Below are 15439 nucleotides of genomic sequence, written 5' to 3'. Positions count from 1 at the left end.
ATGGTAGGTAATGGTAGATATCAAAGGTGTAAGGACACATATCCGCCTTAATGATGTGTCTTCCTTTCTTTGTATGCTTCTGGAATTGTGATTTGCTGAAAGGTGGAGAATCTCCATGCACATTCGTCCCGGTTAGTTGCTTCTTCAATTAGTTTAATGGTAAGAGTATCAGATCACCTAGGCTCCGCAAGAACAGATCTTGTTTTGGTCTCATTTTTATGTTTGAAGTCTATACCGTTTTGTGTTAATTACTTTGAATGGCTGATATCACGTGGCACTTTTATGGCAATGATTTCCACATTTTTGTTTCCTTTTCACCCTTCTCCGATTCTCTGAACTCCACTCTTTCTAGCTTTCTTTTTGCTTTAGAAGTCTGCATGAACCCCCACTTTCTCTACCTTGTCCCTGGCCAAAACTCAATTACTGCACTGCCACATCTCTCCACCCACCCCTGCCTCCTTCTGCTCTCTTGTTTCCTCCCCATTCTCTCCCCCTTTCTACTTCTGAGGACATCCTTGCTGTCACCTTTGAACCCTCCCTCTCTTCTCTCTTCATATCTCCGATACTGCTCAAACGTTTCGCTTTCATCTCTAGAACATCCACAGAGCCCATTGCTTCCCTTTTCTTGCCACTATACCTCCCCTCTCCTCTCTTATGTTCTCCCATCTTGACCATTGATTGGCTCTCCTACTTGGACTCCCTGCTTCTCACCATCCCCCTCTTTTCTCATTCTTTGACTTTGTTGTTTGCCATCTCTTAGATTTCCCCTCGTTCCTCCTTCTCTTCTCTATATTTCCCTACTACTCATGTTCCTTCTTCTCTTCTTTGTATTTCCCTGCTACTCATGTTACTCCTTCTCTTCTCTCTATTTGCCTACTTCTTTTGCTTTCTCACTTATTATTCAATTTCCTCTGTATTGTATAGAAATGCTTTCATGCTTTTGCTCCACTCTATCTATCCTCGGATTTCCTCATATCTACCACTTGCCCTCTTCACTCCCAATTTTGACACCTTCTCTTCGGTCCTAAATCTCCTTGCGCTCAATCCCATTTGCGTTCTTTTGCTCTAGTAGCCCCTAAGCACTGGAATTCTCTCCCCCATCTTTTCGCTTTTCTACTTCTCTTCACATGTTCCATTCCTGCATCAAATCTTGTCTTCTCTATTTTTTTCGGACTCATAATCTGCGTTCCATGCGCTTAGGTTTTGTATACCATTAATGCATATTTATGTTACTACTTGTTTGCTAATTTGTGCAGCATTTTGGTAGAAGCACTATTTAAATCTCAAAAACGAATACAAAATACTTGTAATGGGATTAACTTTACTGATGTACATTTGTCATAGCAATAAATACATTGGGTCATTTAGGGCTGTACTTGACATATGATAAACCGAAATGTATTATCTTTTTCAATGCTTCCTTTTTGTAATGTTACTGTCTTCATTGTTTCTCTGATACTTCTAACAATATGTTCATTCTCCTCTTCCTCTGCTATCTCACAACGTCTTTGTTTTCTCAAAGCTAAACCTACCTCTGCCCCTACCAACATAACCTGTCTTTTCTCTTCTTAATCATTTTCCACTCACTTATTTGACCTTTCTTTTCATGGGTTCACTCTTTATTGGGATATTTCGGAAATCTTTCAAGCACACTTCTATCCTTAGTATCTCAAATAAACCTTATTCTGATCCTGTCTCTTCTGCTAATCATTTCCCTGTTTGCCTTCTCCCCTTTCTTTCCAAGCTTCTTGAGCATGGTAGCTGAGCCCAGCTTTCTCAAATAGCTGGTTTCCAACTCTCTTCTATCCCAGATAAGTCTGGTCCCCACTCAATATACCACTAAAACGGTTCTTCGCTGCATCGCTAGGGCTTTAGGGCACTTTGAAACAGTGTTGCTAATTGTGTAAGTGCCTAACAAGTGACCAATAAATAAATAAATAAAATAAATCACCAAGATTATTCTAAAATGTCCTCTCCAATGTCACAGAACTCAGACACAACAATCAGAGCTAGGTTGAGGTTGATTCAGTAAATCTTTAATAGCAGCACTGCAGAGTGAACGTAGGAATGGACAGCACAGTATCCCCCAAGCAAACCCGATACTGTATTACCCCGCCCCTTTATCCACAGTTTTTATAGGTTTTCAGTACATTGACTTAAATACAATGAGTGGAAGATTCTCAAACTTCACTAAGGAGGATTTAGTTCCTCTCAATTTGCACAATGGTCTGCAAAGTGGAGACAGGCATGCCTAGACTGCCAAGGTCACTTCTGTAGTCCTTCAGCGATAACCACACCAGATGTGTGCCCTTAATACAATTAAGACTCACACTACCCTATTAGCATTCATTTGAAGCTGCATCTCATTGTAATACATGGGAATACTTTGGCAGTTTAAGCAGTGAAAGAATATTTCTAGATTAACTTGCTAAGCAGGCAGAATGCAAACTGTGTCACTACAGAATGGCAAGAGACATTGGACCCTGTTGCTGTCAAGTGTCAATGTCGGGGGTAGCGGTGGTGAGCGAGGGGATGGCAAGTTAACATTGAAATGAACAATCCCACATGATCTCCTAGAATGTGGTGTTGTATTTCATCCATCTGGCAGGCGACTATGAAAAGGATGATGCAAGATTGCAATACATCTTCAGTAGAGTGGATAAGCAGGTGACGGGTAATTGATTGTTCCTGAATCAAGTGAAAATTCAATTATTAGTGGTCACTTCTACATGCATGGCATGTAGGACCAAATAACTTTGTTATTGCATATCATTTTATTCAGCTGCAAGAAAATGTTAACTCTCTAGCTGCTATTTTTGACTCCTCAGTCTCGTTAGATCAACATATTAGCTATATATCCAGATCCGCAATTTTTTATGTTATGTTCGCTTAGATGGTCTGTCTGAGTACACATGATACCATTCCCCGGGGCAATAGTTGGTGTGAAACTGGGCGATTGCTATGCACCATTGCTTGGGGCCACAAGATAGGCTATAGAACAGCTTCAGATACTATAGAATGTAGCAGGTGCATTATATGTTAGGAAGTGGAATACAAGACAACTGTGCTTGAAACAGAAATGTATTATTGAAATGTGATGCTTTAAATGTTTTGGGAGTTTGGATTAGATATGTGAGTGCTCAGGGTGCTATCCCCTGGAACTCCTTGCTGGAGGAACTGCATCACATTGAAGAGCTGACAGAAGATGACGATATCATTAAATCTCTTCTTCTCTTACCGTGGCCTATGTATCTTCTCGTTCTTTGATTTCCAAGGGTTGAGTGACGGTTACAATTAATGCAATTAATCAAATGTAATCAAGTGAAATAGGGTTAGTTACAGTTCTTGCTATGTTTCCATCTGACATGGCACTTACATCCCCCGAGCAATTCAGAAGTGTTCTTACTTGGAAAAGAAGCCCAGAGTATGGAGAAATGCCCCAGCAAGGGAAAAGACCCTCTGAGAGCCCACGTGGGCTGCCATTGGTCAAGAGCCGGTTGCATGACCACACCCTGTTTCTAAGTCAACTTGCATAGTCTTATTTTTATCCACCACAGGATTAAACATTGTGAGTTGGTTTGTTTTGGAAATTTAAACATATGGCTTGATGATCAAAATGCCCCAGACTGTAAGGAATTCTGGGAATTCTTGAATAGCCATAACTTGAAGTGTCCCCCTTTCATTTGCAGGGGCATTGTCTCAATCCTATCTCGCCCACCAGCAGTGTTGAAATAACCATGCTTGATACCGTGCCGATTACTTGGTCAGAACATTTCTCTAGGTTATTTTTCATAGACACATTCCTGGGCTTGCTCTTTATGAGGCCCTGGGTTCCACAGACCCGTCCCCAGGTGACCTCTCAGGGAGTGTCTATTATGAATGTCACGTGCACTACATTTGCACCTTCTGTACTGCAGCTAGTAAAATCTAAATCTAAACCGTGGTTCTCCCACACTCGTGTTCTGCTTGGATCAAAATACAGAGCATTCCAAAGAAAATGACGGAGGGCACTTAGAACCCCTGATATGGCTTCCACCCCAAGGCAAGCAGTGAAGGAATGTAAGAAGCCATTTTTGAAGCCAAATCAAACTTTCTGTACAATAAGGTTAGGGAAGCTAATAACAGACCCAGGCAACTTTTCTCGTCATTGCACATTTTACTCGGCCTGGTAGCACCTCATCAGCAGCAGAACCTTCAGTATATGAAGCTAATACTTTTAATATGTTCTTCTCTAATAAAATCAAAGCCATTCATGAAAAAATTGTACATAATAGACCATCAGTCCAGTATCCAAATCCGGCCTCTGAGCTTCAATGTGACCCCAAGATTGAAGGGCATATGCATCTACACATGGAAGACCAGTTTGATTTTAAAGTAGTTTCAGAGGATTCCATCTTAAATTTGATTTTAAAAAACCCTCAAATCCGCAAATGATTTGTTCTTTGATCTACCAGCACGCCCAACTCAACGCTTGGCTTCAGAGATTATGCCTGTTATGACTTGGTTTGTTACTGCTTCTCTATCTCAAGGTGAAATGACATCTAGGCTAAGAAACTCCCATTTTAACGACTCTATTAAAAAAAAAACTAATTTGGACACAAGTCGTCAGAATTTTTGCCCGGTAGCTGGATTGCCTTGACCTGGCAAAGTCTTGAAGAAAGTTGTCACCGTTCAGCTAAAAGGCCATAGGGGTCATTATGACCCCGGCGTTAAGGGGTTAACGGCGCCGTAAAAAGGCTACGGCGCCGTCAACCCCTTAACGCCTTACTACGAGGTCCCTTTGTGGCTCCCAACCTTAACGGCTGGTCTGGACCAGCTGTTAAAGTAGGGACCCGCAAAGGGACCTTGATGGCAATTACGGTACCGCAATTTGCTGTACCGTATTTGCCGCCTTCCCCATTCCCATTGAGCCCTATGGGGCAAAAATGGGAATGGGGAAGGGCCATGGAGAAGGGGGAATTACCACCCCACCAACCTTGGAATGGGGTGGTATTTCCCCTTTCTCCATGGCGGACTCCGGCATGGACCATGGTGCTAACAGCACCATGGTTTAGTGCCGGTGTCCTAATGAGGTCCCATGTAGAAAAACTCTCTCTGCTTGACCCCTATCAATCTGTGATCCGGCCATGAAGTGGCACTGACACTCCATTAATGGCGTCCTGGCACGATCTCCTTCAGGGTGCTAATTATGCTTGAGCTGTCCGCGGCATTCGATACTGTAGATCATGGCATCATTTTAAACCGCTTAAAGAGGGTTGGTAAGGTTTCAGATCATGCCATCAAATGGCTCGGCTCCTTCCTATTCGAGCTCCGGCACCAGTTGAGATTTGGGAGCTTTTGCTCAAGAGTGTTGGGCCCCTCAGGGCTCACCCCCCTACCCTCTAATCTATACATGCAACTATTGATGGTTACACTGAGGAGCCACGGGGTGGGGTTTCAATGCTATGCTGATGACACCCAGATCTTTCTGAAGCTGGGGGATTACAGAGATTAATTCCATAAAGTTGGGTAGTGCCCAGAAGATGTGAAGAATTGGATGACATCAAATTGGCTTCAACTGAACGCTAGTAAAACAGAGGTGGCACTGTTTGGCCCGAAACATCTCCTGTTAGACAAGGAGAAGCGTCCTCCCCACCCCTGCTTGATGGCCTCTAACTTGGAATTCACCTCAAAAAGAAAAGACATAGGTTGTATATGGCAAGATAACCTAAATTGTAAGATGCAGGTTGGAGCACAAGTGCAATCAGTCTTCTATTCTTTGCGGCTTCTTTGACTCGCCTTGCCATATCTCCCACCTGAAGACCATACTAGAGTTGTCAGGACACCAGCCAATTCTAAATTGGATTACGGCAACATTATGCTAGCTGGAATATCTCGTAAACACCTGCCCCGCCTTAAAAGGGCGGAAAAAATGCATGCAGTGAAGCTGATTCATAAAGCACCGAAGTCTGCCCATATTTCTGCTTTGTGCCACACCCCAGATTCGCTGCCAGTTGAAGAGAGCATCAATTTTAATATCCTCTGCCTGATTTATAAATGCCTAAACAATGGCTCTATGTTCATTCATTCAATTTTTTGCGGGAAAAAATGCATCGAATCTTGTATTTTTATTTTATTTGGGGGGTCCTTCCAACCCGCCCCCATTATTTATTCCCTATGCCTCACCCCACACTAGCCCTTATATGCCCTTAGCACCCCCCCCCCACCCCCTCCATATTTTTCAATGGTTTTTTTGGCAAGAAATGTTCGGCAAAAAGTGCTGCAAAAAAAATAAACAGCCGATGGATGACCGTCGTACCCTAAACAATATGGCTTCCTTATACCTGGCATAGAAATTGATGCGATATCAGCCATTGCATATGTTACGCTCCGCTGATACATTTTTACTGGTGGTTCCACCTTCCCGCTATGTGTCAAAGGAGGATAGACGGTTCCCTGTATTTGGCCCCAAGTTCTGGAATAGCCTCCCTTCGCAGTTAAAAAAAAGGGGATTCCCTTATGCAGTTCCGTAAAGCACTGAAAACCTTTCTTTTAAATGATTCTCTATTTAGTGATACGAAATTCTCTGTCCATGTGCTGTCGTCTTGGAGCAGATCTTCATTTACACAACGTCACCTGCGCCTAGATGTGGTTCATTCTGCTCAGTCTGCGCATTATAAATGCATTAAAATCAGTCTTCATCCCAGTGCACCCGAAGCTAAGAGAAGCTGCGATTCTGTAGAAATCGATGCAATGCGCGACACGGCATAGCGCATTTGAAGGTACAAACCCACCATGAATCTGATAGGCAGGGCAGCTGTTACCACAGGGGCTGAGGGGGCACTGAGAAGCCTCCTTCAGTTGATACTATGAAGGCAACTAGGCTTTGGGAAATTGAATAGTCTAATTTCTCAGTGTCATCGACAGATATTTATACCGCTTTCTGGCATTTAATTTGGTAGAAGCCCGGCAACACCGTAGATTTGACCCTGCCTTGCCCTGACTAACTTCTGATGACGTTTTCATGTTACAGTAATGCAGACTAGGAATCTGTGTCAAGGCTGTCGGCCATTTTACCCATGCCACCTCCTTAATGATGGGAAGGCTTTTGCCGCTCCTAGAAACCTCTACACTGCATTCATGTTAAAGAAACCATCCTAGGTAAATATGATCACATGATGATCCTTCAGCAACGGTAGGGAGGCACAGATGTTGCACACAGGGGTGAAACTAAATGCAGGGCAGCACAAGTTGACCCTTGGTTTGATTGGCTAGAGGTTTTCACCTTCTTGCAGGGAAAAGGAGATACGGGATTACCTTGGACAATATGGCTTTTGCTAAAGTAGGGAGACGTTGAACCTGAGTAATGTCCCTTGTAAAAAAGAACAGTTCCATTATTTTATTTTATTTTATGCTACAACGAAAACTTTAAAACTTAGAGAAATCGCAGGCGAAACCACCATACACTTAGTGGAAGACATGTCCAATGGGAAATTATAAAATCCCCCACCAGGCCCGCTGGGATGAGCTGGGTCAGGTGCACGTCAAGCTAAGTAGTCAGGAAAGAAGAACTTTCAGTGAAACAATAAGACCATGGGATCCCAACTGGAAGAGAGACGCCAATGAGGACCTAGTGAGCGGCATGATGGAAGTCCTCTCACAGGACACTGGGAGTCAAAACCTCTAATGTGTTGCGCGAGGCTCGCAGTATCCGCCTCTGAGCTAGAAGACAAGATGTGCTTATTCTAGCTAGGAAGAGGATAGCATGAGTTTCAGCCCAGCCTGGTGATCATTCCAAGCTGCAGAGTGGTGGCGAGGAAACACCTCTAAATGTTCATAAAGACAATTACAGTTCAGCTTAGGTCCTTTAGATATGAAAATAATTTCACATAACACAAAGTTAAACTTCAAATGATGTTCCAAAGGTTTTTTGTTTTTTTAAAAAAGTTAAAGCCTACACTGTAAAACAAAGCAGGTTAATCTCATCCAGTATTTAGACAGAAAAATCATCTTCAAAAACCAATACACGCTTTTTGTATCATGTAGCAGAAGACTGGCACCATGGTCCCTCTCTAATATGCAACATCAAGAGCTTTGATAGAGAGTTAAAGCTCTTTCAATGCAGCTCTAAAACTGTGCTGATAGGGTGTAACACTTGCACCTGCAAAAATTGGAGGAATCAATTTTGCACCATAGGCATGGCTTTTATCCAATCCATACTACGTCCACATTTCTAGAACGTTCTAGAAATATGGCAAAGGGATATTGTCTGAAACTTAGCCCCTCTATTGGCATTCAAAAATTGGAGCGCGTTGGCTCTGCTCGGTTCTGTGTTACGTAAACAACAAACGAGTGGAAAGTAAGCGCATCTCTTTGTATTGCCCTAGTGCAGAAATGTGTCACACGCGGTGCAGGCTATGTTTGGAGAAACATCTATTTTACTTCAGTCCCACCACGTAACAAGCAAAAAAGATCGAAATCATCTTGCTCCATGACTTGAGTTCGGGCAAACATGTTATGTCATGTGACTCGAATGAAACCTATTTGCTTCATTCCCTTATATGCTACAGAAAGAAACCCGCCCAATGGATTCCCTCTCATCTTTGCACCAGTGCAAGCTTAATGTAATATTGCACTGTAGGTTTACCAAACATAAACCTTGCGGGAAATTTACAGCCATTCAGCAAAAACCTCATTCTGCAGAGTTGCATATCTCTGCTCAGTCACATGTTCTGTGGACCCCACCCCCATGCTCTGCTAGCTTACACATCTCTGCCGGGTTACATAGTCCACAACCACTCCCCCAAAACATCTGGCTGACCTGTGTTTACAAGGGGATCCCTGGGTGTTATCTAATCTCATCAGGACTCACTCTTCTAAATAGCCCCGTGCTGAGCAATGAGGCCCTCGAGATGGCGTCCTTAAGGTCTATAAAGTGTCACTGCTCTTGGCATTTGCCCTGGACAACCTCCATAAAACCATCTGATGGTGGATGGCGGTCAATGATCAAGGCTGTCAACTCAGTGACACCCGGGTTAAAGCGGAGCTTGCAGGGCTCATCAAGGCACAACACCCTTCCTGCAAGGGATAGGACAGTCCAGGACAGCAATGTGGCAATTCATGTATGGTAGACCTGCGACACAGGGCGCGTGAGGCCCCATTAAACTGAAGTGGGCATGTGCGTAACTGCAGCATCAAAGTATATGAGGCCTGTCATGTAGGCATGGGTGAGGCCCCATTAATTCAAACCTATGAGACCAATAATTTGAGAATGAGTTGGACCCGATTATAACATACAATAGAAGTTATAGTGTATCAGGCAGGTCACGTGGCATGCCTCCCATACCAGCCTGAAGCCTATTAGTTGGATTAAATTTAGGCCAATTACTCCAAAAGACCTGCCCAACACTCTTTGAGTCCTCAAAGCCACCACCTAAACAGATAACCTCTGTCTCTTCCCTCCTCCACTTTGTCGGCCCTGAGAGGTGAAGCATGCACAGCACGTGTCAATGTCATCAACACATCCCTTCTCAGATCTACTAAAATAGGTCAGATCTTTTTCCTGGTGAAGAAATCCACACTCAACCTGGACAATCTGGTCGACTATTGCCCAATCGCACATCTCCCCTGCCTCGAGAAAGTGACTGAAATGACCACTGAAAGAATTGCTCAGCACAATCTTCTACAAGAGATCCAATCCGGATTCGGAGCACAGAGACTGCTACCATCCAAGTTATGGATGACACTCCCCACATCCTCGACAAAGGGGACCTCTAATTACTAATCCTTCTTGACCTCTTTGCTGCCTTAAATATCGTTGACCATGAAGCCCTGTTCAACATCCTCGCAACTAGTCCTGCACTGGTTCACGTCCTGCCCATTCAGACCCTTTTGTACAGCCTGCAATGCCAAATCAGATTTGGCCTCACCCAAAAGTGGAAAACAAGATAGTGGAGGGTTGTCCAAAGCAATCCCATCAACGAAAGCCCTCAACGCAAGCACTGGCTTTCCCTTATGGAAACCTGTATGTAAACACCTACCTGAAGCTCAACTCAATAAAGAACCAATTGGGTTATATTTTGCCCTTTTCACAAGACTCCCTTTACACAGATGCATTCGTTATTTTACTTTAGTGCAACACGAAGTCTCTGTTCTTTTAGCATGTGTGCTCTCTTGGCATCGAGGGGAGATCACTGGAACGCCACTCTGCATTTCCTCCCACACTCTGTCCATCAGGTGTGTCCTTGTACTTTTGGGGGGAGACCCCTGAAACCATCCCCCTATCATCCCTTTGTGAATCACCCTTGGCGGGCCTGGTCGTCCTTGCCTGGCTCATGTCCGTTCCTGTGTGTCCCCGATTCTCTCCTCTGTGTCTTGCTCCTGTCCTGGCACTCCCTCACAGTGCTTCGCCATTTTGGCCTGTCACTGCGCTGTGCCTCCTGTGTCACAATCTTCTACGTTGTGTAGCCTTTTTTCCGAAATGATCACTGTTGACTTTCACGTGCAGGCCTTTTTTTTTGCAATTATCACTGAGGGCCACCAAATTCCTTCTCCTAGGACACTCCAGCAAGCATGCCCAAGTCTAGAATTGGCTGAAGGACGTTGAGCTTGACGGATTCACACCTCAACTCCCACCCAGTGCAAAATCTCTTAGCTTTACCATTGACTATAACCTCTCATTCAAAACACACATCTCCAAAAAGATCAAAACAGCATGGTACCAGCTTGCACTCATCAGCAAACCCAAACCTTTCCAGCCCCCCCGCCACCCAGTTTCAAAACAGTTTTTGAAACCCTGGTCATCTATCACCTGGACCCAGCTTGGACCCAAGCAACACCCTACTTGCAGGAGTTTCAGATGTCACCTTGTCCATTTTGAAGGCCATCCAGCATGCTGCATCATGACTCATTGCAGGACTGAGAAAATTCAACATCACCTCTGACCTCAAGGAGCTGCACTGGCTGCCCCTTCAAGCACTCATCATGTTCTAGATATCCTGCATCACCTACATAGCCGTCACAACCAAAACACTGGTCTACCTGGAAGGGATCCCTCACTGTCCCTGGAGCCCAGTGCTCCAGCAGAAGCCACTACACTGTCAGGCTACAAACAAAGAACTGCAGGAGGGAAACACTAGGAACCAGGCTTTTCCTGTCTCTAGAACATGCTGCCAACACAGATAAGGCTGGCCCTCTCCATCCTAAACTCCACAGAGGATCAGAACGCCCTGCTCCTCAAAGAACACCTTGCCAATCCCTGATCGCTCCATTCAACCCTACTTCTCACCCTCTGGAGCGTCCCCACGCCTGCGCCACATCTCCCCTTTCCCATACCAGCTACCCCTGACACCCCTGCACCTTACTTACAACCCCCAGGGGAAGGGCCCTTATGTGTAGTGCTCTCATGCCTTCCAGTGACTTTTTTTGCTATATAAATCCCATTATACATACATACATGCAATGAATGAGACCCAATTGCAGTGTATGGGACCAGTAATATTTGAATCTGTGAGTCTCCACTGACGTCTACATAGCCAGCCACTATATGTAGGGCTAGTGATATGAGAGAACATGAGTAATCCTTAACTAAAGTCTATTGTACTGGAGGCCAGTGAAATGTGTAGTGGGACTCATTTGAAGTATGTCAGGTGAGTGAGGGGATGAAGCGTGAGGCTCTGATAAGATGTACGAGCCGGAGATGGAGGTGCATTGTATCTGTCCTGGCATAGTTGCAATTGGTTAAATAGATCCCAGAGAAAGGTCAGCGTTTCGTCCGTTTCAGGTAATGCTGTCCATGCTTGAAATGGTGGACAGGTGCAGGCGGGATGGTGATAACCCACTGACTAGACCCTTTTGTGTTTTTGCCCTCCTGCAGGGAAAGCTGGTGTACGCGAACCAGGGGAAGACCAGTGACTACGAAGAGCTGCTTAAACAAGGTGTGGATCTCGCTGGCACCATCGCTATCGTCCGCTATGGAGGCGCAGGCCGGAGCGCGAAGGTAAGGCACAGGCCGGAGCACGCAAGTAAGGCACAGGCCGGAGCGCGCAGGTAAGGCACAGGCCGGAGCGCGCAGGTAAGGCACAGGCCGGAGCGCGCAGGACAAGGCACAGGCCGGAGCACGCAAGTAAGGCACAGGCCGGAGCACACAAGTAAGACACAGGCTGGGGCACGCAGCTAAGACACAGGCCAGAGGGCGCAGGTAAGTGGAATTGTGGAAACTCCACCCTCACAAGGGTATGTGGTGTTGGGGTGAGAACAGCAGGGTAACTTTGCTGAAAATGTGGGAGGGCATGACATCTGAATGAAAGGGGCCCCTGCCAAATGAGTGGGACAACATGGTGTGCCACAAAAGTTGGGGGGCAAACACCCTTGACCCCCCTAAAATTACACCCATGGGTGAGGCCTCAAGGGAGGAAGAGGCACTGGGGCATGCGGTGCAAGATGGCTGCACCTCCCTGAGACTCAGCGCAGTGCCAATGCATTTTCTTTCCAACTTCAAGAGTTGCCCCTCCACCAGGTCTGCTTCTTTGGGAACTCCTACAGAATACAATGGAGTCCCCTGGTTCCCCCAATATCAATCCCCCTGACATTAGCAGGAGTAGGGTATTGTTTTCAGGGGGTTGAGTGAGCGGGCGGTTCCTGGGGGCGACACACGTTGGGTCACTGCCATTTCATCACTTTGTGAATGTTTGCACAGGCAGAGACCAACAAGTAGAGAGTTTGTGCAATTGCTTTAAACAAGTCCTCGCTCTGCTATTTCTATCTGGAGAAACACTATAGTATCCGAAAGTCTTTATGATGGAGGCTTTTTTGTCAGTATACCTGCCAAAAAATTATAACTAAGTCCCTTAAAGGTGCCCCCAGTTTTGCACCCAAGGAAAATAAGGCACAGGAAAGTAAAATGATTTACAAAAACGCAAATTGCACAAATAGTGAGAAATTGTTATAGAAAACAGCAGACAAAACCAGACAGAACCAGTATTGTAGACTTTAATTAATTCTAGAGTGGTGAGGGCATGAAAGAGAATGCTTATCTGTAAAAGAGGCTTGGATTTGAACTGTATCGGTGTCACTCTTTGTATGGAAATGTAAAATGAGGAAGTGTGGGGGTGATAGAACACTGCCACGGTAACATGAATGGCATCCAGACGTACTGATGTCGTGTTCACGCTGACAAACCTCTAGGCTGGCAGGAGCGGAATTGCGTTAGCAGCTGAGTGGATTCATCGGCGGGGACAGGCAGGCTCCTATGGTCCATCGGGCCTCACGCCACAGACTATCAGGGCGAGGAGCCCCTGTCCTCACTTCCGATCTTGCGCGTTGGTGCTTTCGTTCGTTTTGTGTCCGTGACTCGGGCGCTCGCGCAGGGGATGCAAGCGCTGCACAAGAGCACCAGAATCTGAAGCTCTCTGGTGTGATATGTCACTCAGGGGCATGTGCTGTAAGTGTATTAGGCACGCACGGGCTCAGATTGCTGCAGTTCTGCACCAGTCTTTCAATGGGAGAAAGCTCGCTAGAGTGCACTGAGAAAACGCCTTCACTAAAGGGCTTAGCACTGACAGGCCGCACGTGCGCCCTTCTGCCGTACCATTCCCTCTCAAGTCTTGACCCTCGGCCCCTTCCCACCCCAGTGCACGCGCTCCCCTTGTCATGACCACACCCCCACCGTCTTCCCGCAAATAAAGAGCCAGGACCAGTTAATAAGGTGGGAAAGTTGAATATGCCGCAGCACAGTTTATTGAGCCAGGAGTTATCTTACAGGTGTTCCGTTACGGGAATGGCTGCCCCGCTGCGAACTTGGGCGACCCTTTCCTGCTGACCTGAGGTGGTAGCCCTCTGAACCCCCGTTGGTGCTATTGAACCCCAAGACACCTATGCAGCTGGGGTGGTGTTGACCAACGCTATGCCCTAGTTATGAAAAGCTAGTCTAGCCCGCTCCTCTAACGCTGCTCCCTGTTCATGCTTGATTGACGGGAGGGATGGAGTGGCCCCCCCTGCTGAGCGATCCCAGCTACCAAGCCCACGATGCCAGCTCCCGTGTTGAACAGGTTCTCTGAGGCTACCATCATGGAGTACAACATCCCTCCACCTGTTTGTGTTCTCACTTCATGGCTGGGTCACTTTCCAAACTTTCGCGGAAAAGCTGCTACCTCAGCAGCTCCCTGACCCCCGACCCCCACCCCCCAACCTTCTCTGCTCCTCAATAACACATTTCATGTGGCTGTACAGATCAGGGCCCTGATCAGGTTGTTTTTGCACAATGATCTAAGCCCTTATTTTAAATGTCTCTAACCAATTCGCCAAGTTCTCCTCAGGCCTTGACATTTTTCTAGCTTTCACTGCATCCCTGCCACAGTTACCTTGGGGTGTACCGTACCGTTTTGTTTCCTGCCCCAGGAAGGAGAACATGTCAATGAATTTCCTGTTCCATATGACCTCCTTCAACCCCTCGGGGATGTGGCAGCACAGGTGATTGTTCTCAGTGATTGTTGGGAACCTATCCTCAACTCCATTGCTCAGTCCGTCTGACGGCCAGGACGCTGACCCCCCTGAAATATTCCCGGGGATGCCCCATGAGTACGTCCCGCGCATACCCTGCTGGCCCCTCCTCTTGTACTGGAGCCCCCTCCCACCTGTTCCCTTATTGGGGAGAGCCTGGTCCACAGCCCGCCCTGTGCCAATGCGTTCTCCCCAGCAAAAACCCACTAATCATGTCCACTTTCTTGTTTAAGACTCCCTCCATCTCACCCACAGTTGCAGCATCGCCCAATGATACCCTGCCCCCCTCTGCGAAATGACCTCATCGGAGATAAAAAATGCTTTGGACTGGTCCTGGGGTGGAGGCAGCTCCTTCACATTGCCAACCGCGCTGTTAATGCGGCCAGTTCATCCTCCAGCTCCGGGACTAACGTCAGGCTTCCGGACCCATCAATTGCAGGGGCACTCATCTTTTTAATTGCCATTTCCCAGCCCACTTCTCTAGCCAGGAAAGCAAATCTCGCCCAGGGTCTGTGTCCATCCCATCCCGCCGCCGGGGTTCCATCACTCCCCTCCTCAATTATCACTTCCCCGACCTGCGTCTCGTCTCGCTCGGCGCATGGGCTTCCTGGCTCAAATATTCGGACACCTCCGTCCTGCACTAACTCTCCTTGACCCGTCAACTTGGGTGCGTGCTACTTTCCAATCCACTCGGCATGCCAATGTGCGGTTTGCGGGCCGGGTTCCCAGGACACTTCCGGAAGATACACCTACTGTAGGGAGGAACATGATGAAAGAGGGCACCCCGGCGCTTGTTCTTCTTCTTGCTGATAGATTTGTATCCATCAGCAGTGATTTTTGGATACCGAGGCTTGTGCCTCATTACTCCATCTTCTCGGGTTGAGTATGTGGTCGTGGGTTTGTGTTCTTCTTGGTCTGTGTGGTCTTGTCACAGTAAGGCTGGTTTCACAGGGTCCTCCCC

General features: G+C 46.5%; 1 protein-coding gene across 1 annotated transcript in view; it reads left to right on the top strand.

The window, feature by feature from the left end:
- NAALADL1 (N-acetylated alpha-linked acidic dipeptidase like 1) overlaps positions 1 to 15439 on the top strand; it is a 191676-nt gene that overhangs the window by 37516 nt on the left and 138721 nt on the right. The window contains exon 4 of the mRNA XM_069643069.1: positions 11855 to 11977. Coding sequence (XP_069499170.1) covers positions 11855 to 11977 — 123 coding nt within the window. The remainder of the gene's footprint in view (positions 1 to 11854; positions 11978 to 15439) is intronic.

Source organism: Ambystoma mexicanum, chromosome 2p (genome assembly GCF_040938575.1).
Source record: "Ambystoma mexicanum isolate Mex_15411 chromosome 2p, UKY_AmexF1_1, whole genome shotgun sequence".
NCBI classification, from domain to species: Eukaryota; Metazoa; Chordata; class Amphibia; order Caudata; family Ambystomatidae; genus Ambystoma; species Ambystoma mexicanum.
This window is presented reverse-complemented; position numbering and strand designations above follow the sequence as displayed.